The following is a 15,971-nucleotide window of genomic DNA, read 5'->3' on the forward strand; positions in this document are numbered from 1 at the left end:
GTTTGGTTTAGGTAGATTGATCACACCATTTACACAGGCCGGGCTGTTCTACCCGTGTTGGTGGCCGTACATCAATGTTGTCTTTTGTGTTTACAATGCCTTATGCATATCTCTCTACGTTTCCTTATTGTTTGTCACTGAAACTGCTCAGTGCTAACCTACTCAATACTCAGCAGAAACCTTTTTTAATTACTCTCCCCATAAATCATAATCCATGTTGGACTAACTTCCATTTTCAAAATTGCATGCATTTAATTCAATCCTTATGGATTGTATGTATGATCTCAATCTGCATGTTTACAAACAAATTTTTTTGCCGTTTATGTTAATTTCTCTTAGCACTACCCCTAAGCCTCTAATTAAAGATTTGTAGTAGTCGTTTGCCAATTCCTTTTATTTAATTTGTTGATTAATTTTGCTCTACCTTTAATACTACAATATATTTTTTTTGATGTAGGAGAACCTAAAAAAATTAATTTCTTCGTTTCTAATGTTCTTCCCGTTTAGAATATTCTATTTTGGAGGGAGAAATTTAATTAAGATTTTTAAGACATAAGTATATAGATGATAATATGTATCCATGTGAGATCTCGTTAGATTTGTCTTAATGTATACTTTTTTATTATATATTTTTTTATAATTTTTATGATGCGTATTTAGAGATATTAAGACTTAAAATTTACTTTGAAAATTGTATAAAAAGTAAATGAGTATAACAAAAAAAACAGAGGAAGTATCAATTACTCACTTTGTCTCATGGGTTTTGCCATATTTACATTTTTAATCTACCTCAATAAATTGTTATATTTTTATTTTCGATCAAGGATAACACTGCCCATACTTTCTTTAATTTTCATGCACACATTTAAATGTTTTTTTTTATTTTATTCACACATTATTTTCACTCTTAATAAAATCGCACTTACTTATTTTAAACAACTACGAGACAATAGGAGTATTAAAAGTACTGGTGTAAGATTTGTCATTGATTTCAAACTTAATTAACTCTATAGATTCTATGTCATAATTAGGCTAAAAATATATATCATGTTAAAATAAATATGAAGTATAATTAATCTAAAACATAATTGCATCGACTAAATGTAAAATACAATTGAATCGATGTACAATGATATGTAATCAGTGCGAGCTTAGCTTAATGTTGAGTTACGAATTAAAGTTGACTCGTCTTACACTAACTTGACATAAACACAAATTTTAAAAAATCACTGTATAAAATCAACCCAAAAAATGAATAATAAACCTAATATGTACTGAATCTATATCAAATTTAAATTTAACTACAATCTGGTAAATATCAAATAAAATTTATTTTAAATTTGACCAGAATTATAATAAGCATAATCCATATATCCATATAAATTAATTTGATATGTGATGTCTGGAAGTCTAATCAAATCAAAGTTGTTAAGCCAATTTCACTGGAGTATTTTAAAATAAAATAGTAGTACTACTTTTACTAGTAGAGAACAAATGGGGAAAATGTGAGAAGTCGGATTCACTAAAAAAAAAAAAAAAAAAAAAAAAAAATTGGGAAGTAGGAAAAATAACTGAAGTTGGTAAAAACTAGAAAAGGCGTACCAAAATAAAAAGCTTATCAAAAAATGTTTCCAAAAAGAAGAATGCTAATTACGAGCCTCCAAGAATTGGGAACCAAAAAGAGACAGCAAAAATCAACCTTCTTTGATACAATCAACATCAAACGACACCTCGTGAATCGTTTCATCAAAACCATTGTCCATTGCACTCTTTTCAAGTCCACCCCCTCTTCCCTCCTTCCTTTTACTTTCAACCCTCCACTTTTTTCAACTTATTATCTTCCAACTTCACCCATATGCTTTGATTTGTTTTAATGTATTTATTTTTTATTGTTTTTGAATTTTATAATGTATATTTGAGATATTAGAATTCAAAATTTATTTTTAAAAGTGTGAAAAAATATAGTGAACAAACAAAATGAAATTAATGGAGTATTAATATAAAAAACTCTCCTTTTTATTTTTCAATAAATATATAGTTTGATTTTATGTACCATTTAATGGCATTGACTAGATAAATCGATTCACGTGTTATATATAAAACTAAAATATTATACAATTTTTAAGTTGATATAAATGAAAATTTAATTTATTTTGAAAATTGTTCAAATGTTAAATTTTTTTTTTGATAATTTTAGACATGATAATATATATATATATATATATATATATATATATATATATATATATATATATATATATATATATTTATATATTTATATATATATATTACCTAAATGTTTAATTTGTCATCCAATAATTAACAACAAAATGTATATTAATTGTTTAAGGTAGAAATTTGATTAAATAGGATTTCACTTTATAATATTTTATAAATTAATCAAATCCATTTTATATATAAAGATCTTTTATTATAGCCTATGAAGATAATAAATACTCCATTAAAAGAATGAGTTTTTATTATAGCCATAGATTAATAAACGTTCAATACTTAGATACTTCTATCTTTCATTGTGCACAAATAAATTTTAATTAATATGATATTAATCCTACTTAACTTAAGACGAATAAAAAAATTAAAAATAACGGTAAACTATAATACTCCATAACTTTTTAATAAAAATAAAATAAGAGTTCAAATTAATGAATGAATTGTGATAATAAACTACAATAAATTTAAAAAATAAACAATAAAAAATACTTCCCCATTCTATATTTTCTGTAACATTTATTTATTTAGTTTTTTAATGTTATTTTTCAAAAAAAAAAATAACTTATTTGTTTGTTGTCAACTTAAATTATTTCCATATTTTTTTAATCATATCAATTTCAATAAATTGGGGACAAAGTCATATAGATTCGAGAATATCAACCCATTTTGATATATCGACACATCTAGAGCCTTTTTTGAAGTACAAATTCAAGAGACTTCAAGAAAATATAATATTATTTATTTATTTTTAGGAAAATGATATATGCAGCCTTTAGAATTATATATAATAAAGAATTTATTTTATTAAATATTATTTTTACTTAAAAACATAAGCATTCAATTATAGTTTATTATTTTACTACCTCTTATTCGGCCTTAATGTCCCATTTGATTTTTGGCACTATTTACTTATCACTCTTAATTTGTATTTTGCTCTTAATTTATAAGTTAAAACATAGTTATGTGGGATCTTGTTTAATTCGTCTCAATATAAGGATTATTAATATCAACTTTTTATAATTTTTAATTAAGAATGATTTAAGATATTAGGACTTATAAGTATCATTATCCTTATTTTAATTCAAAATATTTCCTTATAATTATATTGTTATACTTCAATGATCAATCCATAATGAAATATTGCAATTTGGACACATTTAAAAGACTTAATGACTAAATTATTCCCTTTCCAATGAATTCTTTTATTATATGTTTTGATAGTACAAGTTTTTGATGCAATGGAAATATGGAATTAATTCAAAGCAACATGAATACAATCCTATTTAGTTCAATTACTTTTTAGTGATTGAAGCTGATTTTTACTGATTAAAATTAATATTGATTGTAATTATTTTTTACTGATTGAAACTAATTTTTTACTAAGATTTTTATAGATTGTAATTGATTTTTATTTAAACTTATAAGTGGTTTTTACTGATTTAGACTAACTTATATGGATTGCAATTAATTTTTACTAATTTTTTACTGATTAATACTTATTTGTACCTGCTACCAATCCACCTTAAGAATAAAAGTAATCAATAAAAATTAATTTTAACCAATATTAATCATTTCCATTAGTGAAAATCAGTAATAATCAATAAAAAATCAATTATAATACCTAAAAACCAGTTGAAATAAGTGAAAATTTAACTAAACTAAACTTGAACTAAATATATATCACAATCTACTTTAATAAATAGATTATTAATTTATTCACTTCCATTGAATTTGTTTTATTTTGTATTTGGTTAATACAATTTTTTATGAATTGTAATTAACTATAAGAAGTCAAAAATAGAACTATTTGGTGAAAAATATGGTAATTACATAGTTATTCATTCCTATTGAAATTAGTATACATCATCTCTCTTAAGTCTTAATGCAAAGTAATGTAATGTAAAAAATTATAATTTAAATTCACCACACTATATTTAAAGATGGAAAAAAACTCAATTAATATGTTAGATAATGTATTCATACTAATAGACAAATAAATATGATGTATTTATTATTAGTGAGTTAAAGTCAGTATTTTTGATATCTATTAATAGTAAATTGTTTACGCGATAAATAAATATATTTAAGCTCTTAAAAACCATTAATCTTTAGTTTTGTCAATTTCTTGAAATAAACACCTAAATAACTCATTGTCATCTCCATAGTGGATCTTATTGAAATTCACTCTCATTCCTCAATTAGAACATGATACCTTCTTCGGTTCATCATAATCATAGTTTTCCCTACCCAAAAAAACAAAAAAAAGGTCCTTTTCCTATTTCCTTTTTCCTTTTATTAAAAATAATTTTAAAAAATAATTTAATTCCCACTTTAAATTACACTCAACAAGTAGAATACTCCCAATATCACCACGTTCCAATTTCACCAAAAAATAACCACCCACAAAACACAACCCCACTTCTTCTTCATCATCCTTCATTCCTTCCATGCTAACTTCCTCCCCACAAACATGTTCGCCATAACCGTTTTCCTTTTCTCCCTATTCTTATCTTCTCCATTACCAACTTTTTCACTAAACCAAGAAGGCCTTTACTTACAAAATCTCAAACAAACACTAGATGATCCAGACAATGCTTTATCTACTTGGAATGCCCGTTCTGATACCCCCTGCCACTGGACTGGGGTCTCATGTAATTCTTCAACTGGTTCCGTCATTTCTCTGAATTTGACTAATTCAAATCTTTTTGGTCCTTTTCCTCTTACTCTTTGCCATCTTCATTCTCTTTCTTACATCTCACTATATAATAATTCTATCAATGGTTCTCTACCGTCTGATATATCCATGTGTAAGAGTCTTCGTTATCTTGATTTGTCTGAGAATCTTCTCGTCGGGAAGTTGCCGGACTCTTTAGCTTTACTGACGGAACTTGAGTATTTGGATTTGAGTTATAATAACTTTTCTGGGGAAGTTCCAGAAACTTTTGCAAGTTTCCAGAATCTTCAGGAGGTTAATCTTATTGAGAATTTACTTGATGGGAAATTCCCAGATGTTTTCTTCAATGTTTCGACGTTGAAGACGCTTAATCTGAGTTATAATCCCTTTAAACCGAGTCAACTCAGTTCTGATATTGCTAAGCTTACGAGTCTTGAGTATTTCTGGGCTGCTAATTGTAGCTTGGTTGGTGAATTGCCAGAATCATTAGGTCAACTTAAAAAGTTGATTAACTTCGACGTTTCTAGTAATGGGTTGAGTGGGAAGATACCGAGTTCACTCACTGAGTTAACGAGTGCCTATCAGATAGAACTTTATGGGAACGAGTTTACCGGCGAGTTTCCTGCTGGGTGGTCGAAAATGACGTCTCTAAGACTCTTTGATGCGTCAATGAATAAATTAACTGGAACGATTCCAGACGAGTTGACTCAACTTCAACTCGCTTCTCTCAATTTATATGAGAATCAGCTTGAAGGAACAATCCCAGAAAGCATAGCAAACTCATCAAATCTTTATGAATTAAAGCTTTTCAGTAACCAACTCAGTGGTGAGTTGCCTCGGAATCTTGGTGCTAACTCAGAGTTGAATCTCATTGATGTTTCATACAACAATCTCACTGGTGAACTTCCTCCAAATTTATGCTCAAAGGGTGCTTTATCCGAGCTTTTGTTGTTAAATAACAAATTTTCTGGCGAAATACCGACAACTTATGCAGTTTGCCGGAATCTAGATCGGATAAGATTGAGCAATAATCAATTATCCGGCAATGTACCAGTTGGGTTATGGGGATTACCTCATATGTCATTATTGGAACTTTCACACAATTCATTTTCAGGGGAAATATCAAAAACAATTGCTTCTGCTTCAAATTTGTCTCAACTTTTGGTTTCTAACAACAATTTTGAAGGAAAAATTCCTGAAGAAATTGGGTTTTTGAGAAATTTGTTGAGCTTTGTGGGAAATGATAATAAGTTCTCTGGATCATTACCTGATTCACTGGGCAATTTGGTTCATTTAGGGAGGCTAAATTTGGATAATAACGAGATGTCTGGAGAAATCCCATCTGGGATTAAGTCCATGAAGTATCTAAACGAGCTAAATTTAGCTAATAACCAGTTCTCCGGGAAGATTCCGGCTGGAATTGGAGGGTTATCGACGCTAAATTACCTCGATTTGTCGAATAATCAACTTTCCGGTGAAGTCCTTGATGAACTACAGAATCTAAAGCTTAACCAGCTGAATTTGTCGAATAATCGGCTTTCGGGTGATCTTCCTCCATTGTTTGCAAAGGAAATGTATAAGAGTTCTTTTCTAGGGAACCCTGGTTTATGTGGTGATATTTCAGGGCTTTGTCAAAGTAGTGGTGTAGTGAAAAAGAAGAGATATCTTTGGCTGTTAAGAACAATTTTTGTTCTTGCTGCAGTAATCTTCTTGGTTGGTGTAGTTTGGTATTACTACAAGTACAAGAAATTTAAGCAAGCCAAAAGTGTAATTGAAAAATCAAAATGGACTTTAATGTCATTTCATAAACTTGGTTTTAGTGAGTATGAGATTTTGGATTGTTTAGATGAAGATAATGTGATTGGAACTGGTGCTTCTGGTAAGGTTTACAAAGCTGTGCTAAGTAATGGTGAAGCTGTTGCTGTTAAGAAGTTGTGGGGCCCTTCTAAGGTCATCGACGGAGATGATGTCGAGCATGGTTTTGGCGGTGTGCAGGGCAACGGGTTTGAGGCTGAAGTCGAGACGTTGGGGAAGATTAGGCACAAGAATATAGTGAGGTTATGGTGTTGTTGTAAGACTAAGGACTGTAAATTGCTTGTTTATGAGTATATGCCTAATGGTAGTTTAGGCGATTTGTTGCATAGTCCTAAAGGAGGGTTGTTAGATTGGCCTACTAGGTACAAAATTGCCTTAGATGCTGCTGAGGGGTTATCTTACTTGCATCATGATTGTGTTCCGGCTATTGTTCATCGCGATGTTAAGTCCAATAACATTCTTTTGGATGGTGAATATGGAGCTAAAGTAGCCGATTTTGGGGTGGCCAAAGTGGTGGATGCAATCGGAAAAGGGAATAAATCGATGTCGGTCATTGCTGGTTCTTGTGGGTACATTGCTCCTGGTGAGTCATGCTATTGTTTAACATTTGATAGTTCCGTTAATGCTTTTCTGCAATACGTTTTGTATCATTTTTCATTTGCACAACTAATTAGGGGGTTAAATGTACACTAACTGATACCGTTTAGGATATGTTAAATGTACACTTTTCTGCAATCTCGTAAACTTAGAACTTATATCCAACAAAATAATCCCGTAATTATTTGATAGTAATTTTGGTTAAAATTGTTTAGGAATATGGAATATGAGTTGTTAAGATGTCAAATCAAATTAGTTTAGGAATATTAATAGAATTGAGTTGAGTAAGTAATGGTTACTGCCTGATTTAATTGAGTAGGGAAGGGAAGGGAATCCATTTGAGTTGCCTAGTTTGACAATTCAAAAGCATGTTCCTAACTATAATAAATTAATAATGCCATTAATTATGCTTTAGTTGGACGAAATAACCCATGTAAGACAATTTATGATATCAAGTACTATTATACGCCTAATTTTCCTTTCCCTATGTATGATTGCACCATTCATTTCTATCATTTTCAATATTATTTGATTTTTTGCTCTATTTTGGTACCATCAGAGTATGCTTACACTCTCCGAGTCAATGAAAAGAGCGATACATACAGCTTTGGGGTCGTAATTTTGGAATTAGTGACCGGAAAACGACCTGTGGACCCGGAATATGGGGAGAAGGATTTGGTGAAGTGGGTTTGTACAACCATGGACCAGAAGGGTGTGGACAGTGTTATTGACCCGAAACTCGATACTTGTTTCAAGGAAGAGATTTTAAAAGTCCTTAACATAGGTTTGCTATGTACTAGCCCTTTACCCATCAACCGTCCGTCCATGAGGCGGGTTGTGAAAACGCTGCATGAAGTGAGCGGCGAAAATTTGTTGAAATCTGGCAAGAGAGACGGAAAACTAACACCGTACTACTATGAAGACGCGTCCGATCAAGGAAGTGTAGCATAGGGAATAATGGATTTGATGTAAGTGAGATCCTTTGATAAGAGTATGATCGGCGGTCATCTAATCATTCATAGAGGGTCTCATGATGATGATAATATGAGTGAGATCCTTTAAAAGAACAAAGAGTTTGAAAGGAAGCAAGTGATAAAAAGAATAGAGGTAGATTTTGGTAGTAGTATTAGTAAAGTATTTATGAGTATGTATTTGTACACTGTAAATTTGTTTGACTAAATGAGAGTTTTTCTATCCAAAATTGATATGTAACCTGCACCAGTAGATCTGATGCAGAGTGCAGTGATGCAATTAAGTAATTTTCTCTAAACAGTTGGGAATTTTAATGCAAGATGTGATATCTTACTGAGATATTTCCCTGCAATTTTCTCAGGTGACCCAGATAAGAAACTTATTTGTCCTTATTTACTGTTGTAGTTATATAATTAACTACCCTAAATTTGGGATCTTGGTGAACTCCAAATTCCATAACATGCCTAAAAATAAGTAGTGTAGTTAAAGAGTTTGTTTGCTACAAGAAATACTTTGTTATGAATTTATGATAAATTAGTAATAACGCTTAGATGATTCACTGTTTTCATCTTCTCATGTAATAGTTGATATGGCCTCCTACTTAGGCCAATAGATCTTTATGAATTACTTCTATGTACAAGCAGTTGTACAGCTATGTCTACAAGGGTTTACTTGGATTGAAATTAAACCATTTTAAAAGAGCGGAGCATAATAAAACAAACTACCGAAAGATGTATATTTGGATGTTTGGGCGGATTTCAAATATGATATTTTAGATTGGGTTAATTAAGATTCTTGTATGTACGTAAGTATCCTAACAACAATTTCTTTATTAAATGCGGGTTATTTCAAATTGAGATGAGTGATACTGGATTTTGATATGTCAGGTAAATTTCGACACTTCTAGTACTAACACACCAACTTATACGCGCTATAATGAAATTAATCTGACTTGAGACAGTTCTAGTACTACCACACCAACTTATACACACTATAGTGAAAATTAATCTGACCTCAAACAACTTGACTCGAAATCTGATTAAAGACTCTAATGAGTGTAGATTTATTAGGTAAATCAAGTTTTAGGAGTCATGGAATTGAAAGAATTTTTCATAATTTTTATTTTTTTAAAAATTAATGATATATACTGTGATGATTGATGGCATCAGCTTTAATTTGTAAGGTACCCTACATCTTCCTACCTTCTTAATGAAAATTATGGGTGTGTTGATGTGTGGTTGTATACTCTATTCTATATAGACTTGTTAGACAAAGTTGAATGCTAAAAGAATAGGATGGAACTCCACAATAAGGGGTGGTCCTGCTTATGAAAGATATAAATCATCATTGAGGTTGCTTGCTTCATTGTTGATTTCTTTATAAAAATTATGAAGATTAGTGCAAAAGGCAAATGTCAACTACTTTGTGCTAAAGTGTTTACTGTTTAGGAATTTGTGTTGTTATTTTCACAATTTTAATCAAATAGATCTTGTAACTTTTATAGAAAAGTAGATAGGGAATCTCAATTTATAATACTTTCTACTATTATAATCTAATCATTGTTTTGATTTTGCAGACATATCGATGTTTTAAGTACTCTAATTTTGTTTGGTTAAACGTTATAAAAAAATAATACTAATAAAATTTATATTGAGACGGATCAAATAAAATCTAATTTGATGACTTGACTATGGTTTAATTAGAGAAAACAATTATAAAATAAGAGTGATTGAAAAATTTTACCAAAAGCACAAATAAGACATTGGATCAAGGGAGTAGAATTTAGCCCTTAAAGGCAGAAATTAGTAGGAGATATTTAGATCTTATCATATAAATAGGAGTGTACAATAAAAGTTTTGGATGTATGGAATTAAATTTTAATGTCAAGGTAAGAAGTAAAGATGCTAGATTTACTAAAACTAAATTATTTCAATGAGTTAGATATAATTTAATACTGCATCAGTCCTCTTAAAATTCTTACTGATAGTGATATTATAAGTATTAATCTTTATTATAATCCATAATAATCTCCAAAAATAGATTGATATTATCAATTTAAGTGATAATATTTTTATGGGTATTATATTTTGTGGCGTATAGAACATTCCCTTAGGCCATGTTAGTTTCCCTTTTGTCGAACTGAACTCATTTCAACGAATTGAGTCTTATTTAAATATAAGTAAATTTAATTTTATCAGATATTATTTTTTTCACAAATTTACAAACTATCTAACTATAAGATATTTTTAAAATAAACTAAATAGTCTTACTAAATCAATAAAAGTATCACTTTCATACTTAAAATGTTCAATTTAGTTATTTAATATTTAACCTATAATTTTAAATGTTAAAATATATACTTTGACATTAAAGCACTCAATTTAGTTGTTTGATAGAGCCGATTTTATGGACATATTTCTCTGTGAGACAGTCTCATACAAAAGTTACTCCATTATTTTTAGGTAATATGTATACCAAGTTGATTATAAATAACATCTTTGACATTATTAATAAGTATATTATATACATTCGAGGTTTAAATCCCACCTTAATAAGGATCTACTTAAGAGCATCCATGTAGTAATACTAGTAGGCCTGTTAAACAGATCAGGTTGGGTTGGGTCAGGTTCGTGTTCAGGTCATATATAAACAGTTCAGAAAATCCTTGACCCAAACCCAACCCATTTAGTTAATTGGGTCGAAAATCACAACCTTGACCCGACCTACAAAAGATCAGGTTGACCTGATTTCGACCCACTTAACCCGTTTATAATTTTTTAGTTTTCGTTTTAAGGTTTTTAACGTTGATTAAATCTAATTTTTTTAGGCTTTAATTTTAACATCATGTTTTTTTGTTGTTTATTTTTTATTTACTATGAAAAATAAGAAAATATTAAATAAACTAAGTTTAGCTTATACTTGTTGATTTAACTCGAAATTAATACATTTAATTAAATGGGTGACACAGGCTTTTTTCAAGTTTAAAATTTTGACCTGAACCTAACCCATTTAATAAACAGATCAGGTCGGGTCAATCCATTTAATTAATTGGGTCAAAAATCTCAACCCAAACCCACATATTTCAGATTAGGTTCAGATCGAATTAGCAGGTCGGATTAACTTTTGTCGGCCCAACTAATAGTAATAGCGTCCATATTTCCCATTTTAAATAAAACAAATCCCTATAGTCCGGACTTTGATGTACCAAAGGTGTAATGTTAAGGATTTTGTAAGATTACATTCATTGAATTAGCTGCTTCTTTCAAACACTAAATAATTCCATGTTTTCCCAAAATAAAGAAAGGAATAATTTGGCCAGTTTTAAAAAATTAAGAAGGTTGTTGATGATTTGCAAATTATACTGAACTATAAAAATGATACTTTATTTTTTAGACATCCTTTTAAATTGACGGACCTCTAAAAAGATTATACCAATCGTAAGAATTAATTTAGTACGGAGTGATAAGCCCATTATTATTTTTTGTAGATTAGCATTCAAATTGTTAATTAGTTATGGTTATGAGAGTCGTCTCTAAGTACAAAACTTCAAAATAAAAAGATATTCACATATTGTTATATGAGACGGTCTTATTAAGTGACGCATTTTATACATGAATTAAATAGTCCATCTAATATATGTTACGAGAATATAAACTCTTTGTTTGAGGCCGTCTCTCTGAGAGACGGTCTCTCACAAGAATACCTCAAAGATATTCGCATCAATTGTATAAATTGAGCCCTTTAAGACATGGACTTACTACAATGTGTTATCAGCTTGTTTCGTGTGAGATTGTCTCACAATAAGACAAATCCATATAATTAGCCCACTTAGTTAATCAATCACTTTAAAATTATAAATGATTAATTTAACACAATAAATGTACAATAATTTTATTATGAAACCGTCTCATTCAAGAATTCGTGATGTGTTATTGTCAATATCATGTGTTTACAGCCGATGGTGATACTTAGTTAGGGGTGAATAGAAGGGCCCATTAATATCAATGTGATGCTCAGCCCAAATTCAGTTCCCAGTTTGCTACAACTATACTTTTGGGTCTTGAGATGTTGTGAATTGTTGATGTGAAGCTTAGCCCAAATCTAATTCCTAATATGCATGAGCTATTATTTTGGGCCCAAAGAAAGTCCCAAGGGATAAGATATATGCCATGTTCGTCCCAAGGCCAAAGGTAATTGTGCAGGTAGTTATTGCATGGCCTGTTTTTGAATATCTTAGGTAGCTGACTGCTTAGGGCCTTCCGAAATAACGGGCCTTATATATTGAATGGAGCTATTTAGGACTTTTTCGAGCAACACGTTTTAAGTGATTTATTTTTAAACTTTTTGTATATTTAAAGTAACATAATGTTACAATACATTTTGTCTTAAGTTATTTTTCTTAAAGTGAATTTTTTTTATCTTTTAATATTATGAAGGATGCCATTTTAAAAGATATTGCAAAAATAAATAGGACCTTCAAAATTTATGCTCCGCCCCTGAGTTGTTGTTAATAGTCTAAGTAGTTGTAGCTTTAAATCGTTATAGTTGTACAATTGTATGTTTTAGCTGTTAGATATTATTATATTAATCATCAAATTTCTTATGTAAATTACTACTAACTATTAAATTAAGTAACTTTATTTTTTTGAGAGAAAAATTAACTTCATTTAACACTAAATTTATTTCAATATAATTATAATGCTTATGTTTCTACTAACCTTAATTTAACATTGTTACTGTTTGTGGTTTCTAGATTCTTATACTAAATTTATTTTATTTTTATGCATAACTTTTTTCAGTTAATTTTATTATTATTTAATAAAATAATATCTACCATATCTAAAATATTTAAGCTTTTAAGGTAGTATTACTAATAATCAAGTTAATAAATTATGATTGATTAAAATGGTATTAGAGTCTAGAAGATAGGCAATTTTTCTTTGTTTTAGTCAATCTGCACAGCAGCCTTGGAGTTCTAATCTCAGCATCAATCCATCCGGGTTCCCAGTTCCCACCATATAGATCACATTTCACACTCATACTCTTCATCTTCATCTTCAATTAGGCGTCATCTGCACCTTTCTTCAGGTAATTCCATTATTTTCATCTCCATTTTCGCATTGCTTTGTTTTTCATCACTAAAATTGTTCTACGATTAAACAATTCCCAATTCCCAATTTCCAATTTCATTCAATTAGCCCAAAAAATGAATTTCACACTCACCCCAAAATTACCATCTTCAGTCCTCTTTTCCTCTCCTGGTTCCCAAAATAAACCCCCATATTCAATCTGTTTCCCTTCAAAAATACCCCAATTTAAACTCCTTACATCCTCTTTACATTGCAATTCAACCCATCAAACTAATTCTTTACCTTCAGACATTGATATGGTACAAATAAACGAAGGTATCTTTGCACCAAAACAAACAAAGGTTGTTGTTTTATGGGATTTGGATAATAAGCCGCCTCGAGGACCACCGTACGAAGCCGCCATTGCCCTTAAAAGTCTTGCGTCTCTTTTCGGAGACGTTGTTGATTATTCTGCTTATGCTAATCGCCATGCGTTTTCTCATCTTCCTACTTGGGTCCTTGAGGAAAGGCGTGAAAGGAGACATTTGGATGTTCTTGAAAGAACTGGTAAAGTTACACCTTCGCAACCTTATGTTTGTAGTGTTTGTGGTAGGAAGTGTAAGACTAATTTGGATTTGAAGAAACATTTTAGACAATTACATGAAAGAGAGAGGCAAAAGAAGCTTAGTAGGATGAAACAATTGAAGGGTAAGAAGAGACAGAGGTTTAAAGAGAGGTATTTGGATAAGAATTATAAGTTTGAAGAAGCTGCTAGAACTTTGATTACTCCTAAAGTTGGGTATGGGCTAGCTAGAGAGTTAAGGAGAGCTGGGGTTTATGTGAAGACAGTGGAGGATAAGCCACAAGCTGCGGATTGGGCTTTGAAGAGACAAATGATGCATTCTATGAGTAGAGGGATTGATTGGTTGTTTTTAGTTTCGGATGATTCGGATTTTCGAGATATGTTGAGGAGGGCGAGGGAGGAGGCGAGTTTAGGGACTGTTGTTGTGGGGGATAGGAATGGGGTGTTAGGGAGGAATGCAGATTTGTGGGTTTCATGGAGTGGAGTGGAGAATGGAAAGGTGAGTGAGAAGGATTTGGTGCCTAATAGGGTGAATGTGGGTGATTGGGGTGATGATTGTTTGGAAAGGCAAGATGGGTTGTTTTCGATTTCAGAGTTTGATGAGGGGCTTGAGGGTGAGAGTGATTTGGATCATATTGTGAATGAGGTTCTTCCAAGTGAGGAGTCTAATGTTGAGACTGGAAGATTCTCAGCTTTTTCCGAGGGCGAAGAAGATGATGAATGGTTGGATGATGAGGATGAGGATGATGATGACTATGAAGATGAATTTTAGGAAGAAGATACATGATGGTAGTTGTGATGATCTTTTTAGCTGCCGGTTACTTGTTTGAATAGTTAAAAACAAATCATGTGGCCATTGAAGGTGGATTTCTCTTACTGGTGTCCCAAATCCAACGTGTTCCTTTTGGAGATTATATTATGTGTGTTGATTTTGGGACTTATAGAGTGGAATATTCGAATTCAAACGAGAAGTTACCAATATCAGGCATCAAAGAAAGGTTGTGCAGGACGTGAGGTTTGTATCACTGAACAGCAGCATTTACTTATCCATGTGGTATCATGTTTGGCATGTTTATCCTGGAATGACTAGCTTAGAGCTCACTTATTATAGAAAAACTTCAGGAAAGCTTTTCCCTTTGTGTTTGTGCATTTTGTATATGACAAACAAATTGTTGTAGGTGTTATGGTTTTTTTTTTTAATCCTAATTCCTAATTAATAAAGTTTATATAATAATGGTTTCAATCAATGTTATGTGGTTATTGTAAGGATATGTCTATAACCTCCTCCAATCCGAATGTCTACAACCTCCTCCACAATTTTCATACTGCAGAAAAACTGAATTGGCAAAAGTTGGTGGGAGTCATTGTAAGGATATGCATTCACAATTTGTTTGGTGTGAAATACTTTATGCAACACTTATGAAATTGTGTATATCAATGTCTTGGATTGCCTGCTGATTTGTTAAAATTTTGTGCATTTGTAGAGCTACGATCTATGTGTGTTAATCGTCTGAATAGTTGATTCCATACTCGGATCGTAAAACTCATCAACTACCTCCCCTACTAATTTGACTTAATAAACTAACCTATTTTGAATCAAATTAAATGGGATCCTATAATTCTAAAATTAACAAAATTAATTAGATCTTAAAGAATGGATGGTTAAGAGCTTGTTCGGCTGTTAATCTCAAATTAGGTTCATATCGAAGGAGACCTTGCAATAGATCAATTAAATAATCTTCAACATATTGCAGCACTATGTCCGAAAGCTTTGGAAGTTTCTCAAAAGCATTCCTTACAAGTTACAACCCATTCTTTCATTCATTTTATCCACTTCTTTGATCAACAGAATTGGGCCTAAAACCCGATCCATCATTGCCAAGTGATCCAGATCATCACTGAGATAAAAAACCCTTTCTCCAGAGCATAATTCAGCTAAAATACAACCAACACTCCATAAATCACATGGAGAACTCCATAATTCATCTAATTTAAAAGTAGTTTTTAATCTAGGTTGCACTAAAACGGA

At 30.9% G+C, this 15,971-nt stretch overlaps 2 protein-coding genes across 2 annotated transcripts; both read left to right on the top strand.

The window, feature by feature from the left end:
• Window positions 1-4,426: 4,426 nt before the first annotated feature.
• On the top strand, window positions 4,427-8,642 carry LOC130815948 (receptor-like protein kinase HSL1). Its single transcript, XM_057682494.1, has 2 exons — window positions 4,427-7,304; window positions 7,878-8,642. Exons 1-2 carry the CDS (start codon window positions 4,703-4,705, stop codon window positions 8,267-8,269), a joined length of 2,994 nt encoding a protein of 997 aa, XP_057538477.1. The 5' UTR covers window positions 4,427-4,702; the 3' UTR covers window positions 8,270-8,642.
• A 4,566-nt stretch (window positions 8,643-13,208) lies between these two features.
• On the top strand, window positions 13,209-15,374 carry LOC130815950 (uncharacterized). The gene has a single exon (XM_057682495.1). It carries the CDS (start codon window positions 13,497-13,499, stop codon window positions 14,712-14,714), a length of 1,218 nt encoding a protein of 405 aa, XP_057538478.1. The 5' UTR covers window positions 13,209-13,496; the 3' UTR covers window positions 14,715-15,374.
• Window positions 15,375-15,971: the final 597 nt, after the last annotated feature.

This window comes from Amaranthus tricolor, chromosome 6, assembly GCF_026212465.1.
Source record: "Amaranthus tricolor cultivar Red isolate AtriRed21 chromosome 6, ASM2621246v1, whole genome shotgun sequence".
Classification (NCBI taxonomy): domain Eukaryota; kingdom Viridiplantae; phylum Streptophyta; class Magnoliopsida; order Caryophyllales; family Amaranthaceae; genus Amaranthus; species Amaranthus tricolor.

What these genes read in the sequence shown, in the direction of transcription:
- LOC130815948 (XM_057682494.1), top strand. Translation starts at nt 4,703, where the DNA reads ATGTTCGCCATAACCGTTTTCCTTTTCTCCCTATTCTTATCTTCTCCA. An exon ending in TTGTGGGTACATTGCTCCTG is followed by an intron (nt 7,305 to 7,877) that starts GTGAGTCATGCT and finishes TGGTACCATCAG; the next exon opens with AGTATGCTTACACTCTCCGA.
- LOC130815950 (XM_057682495.1), top strand. Translation starts at nt 13,497, where the DNA reads ATGAATTTCACACTCACCCCAAAATTACCATCTTCAGTCCTCTTTTCC.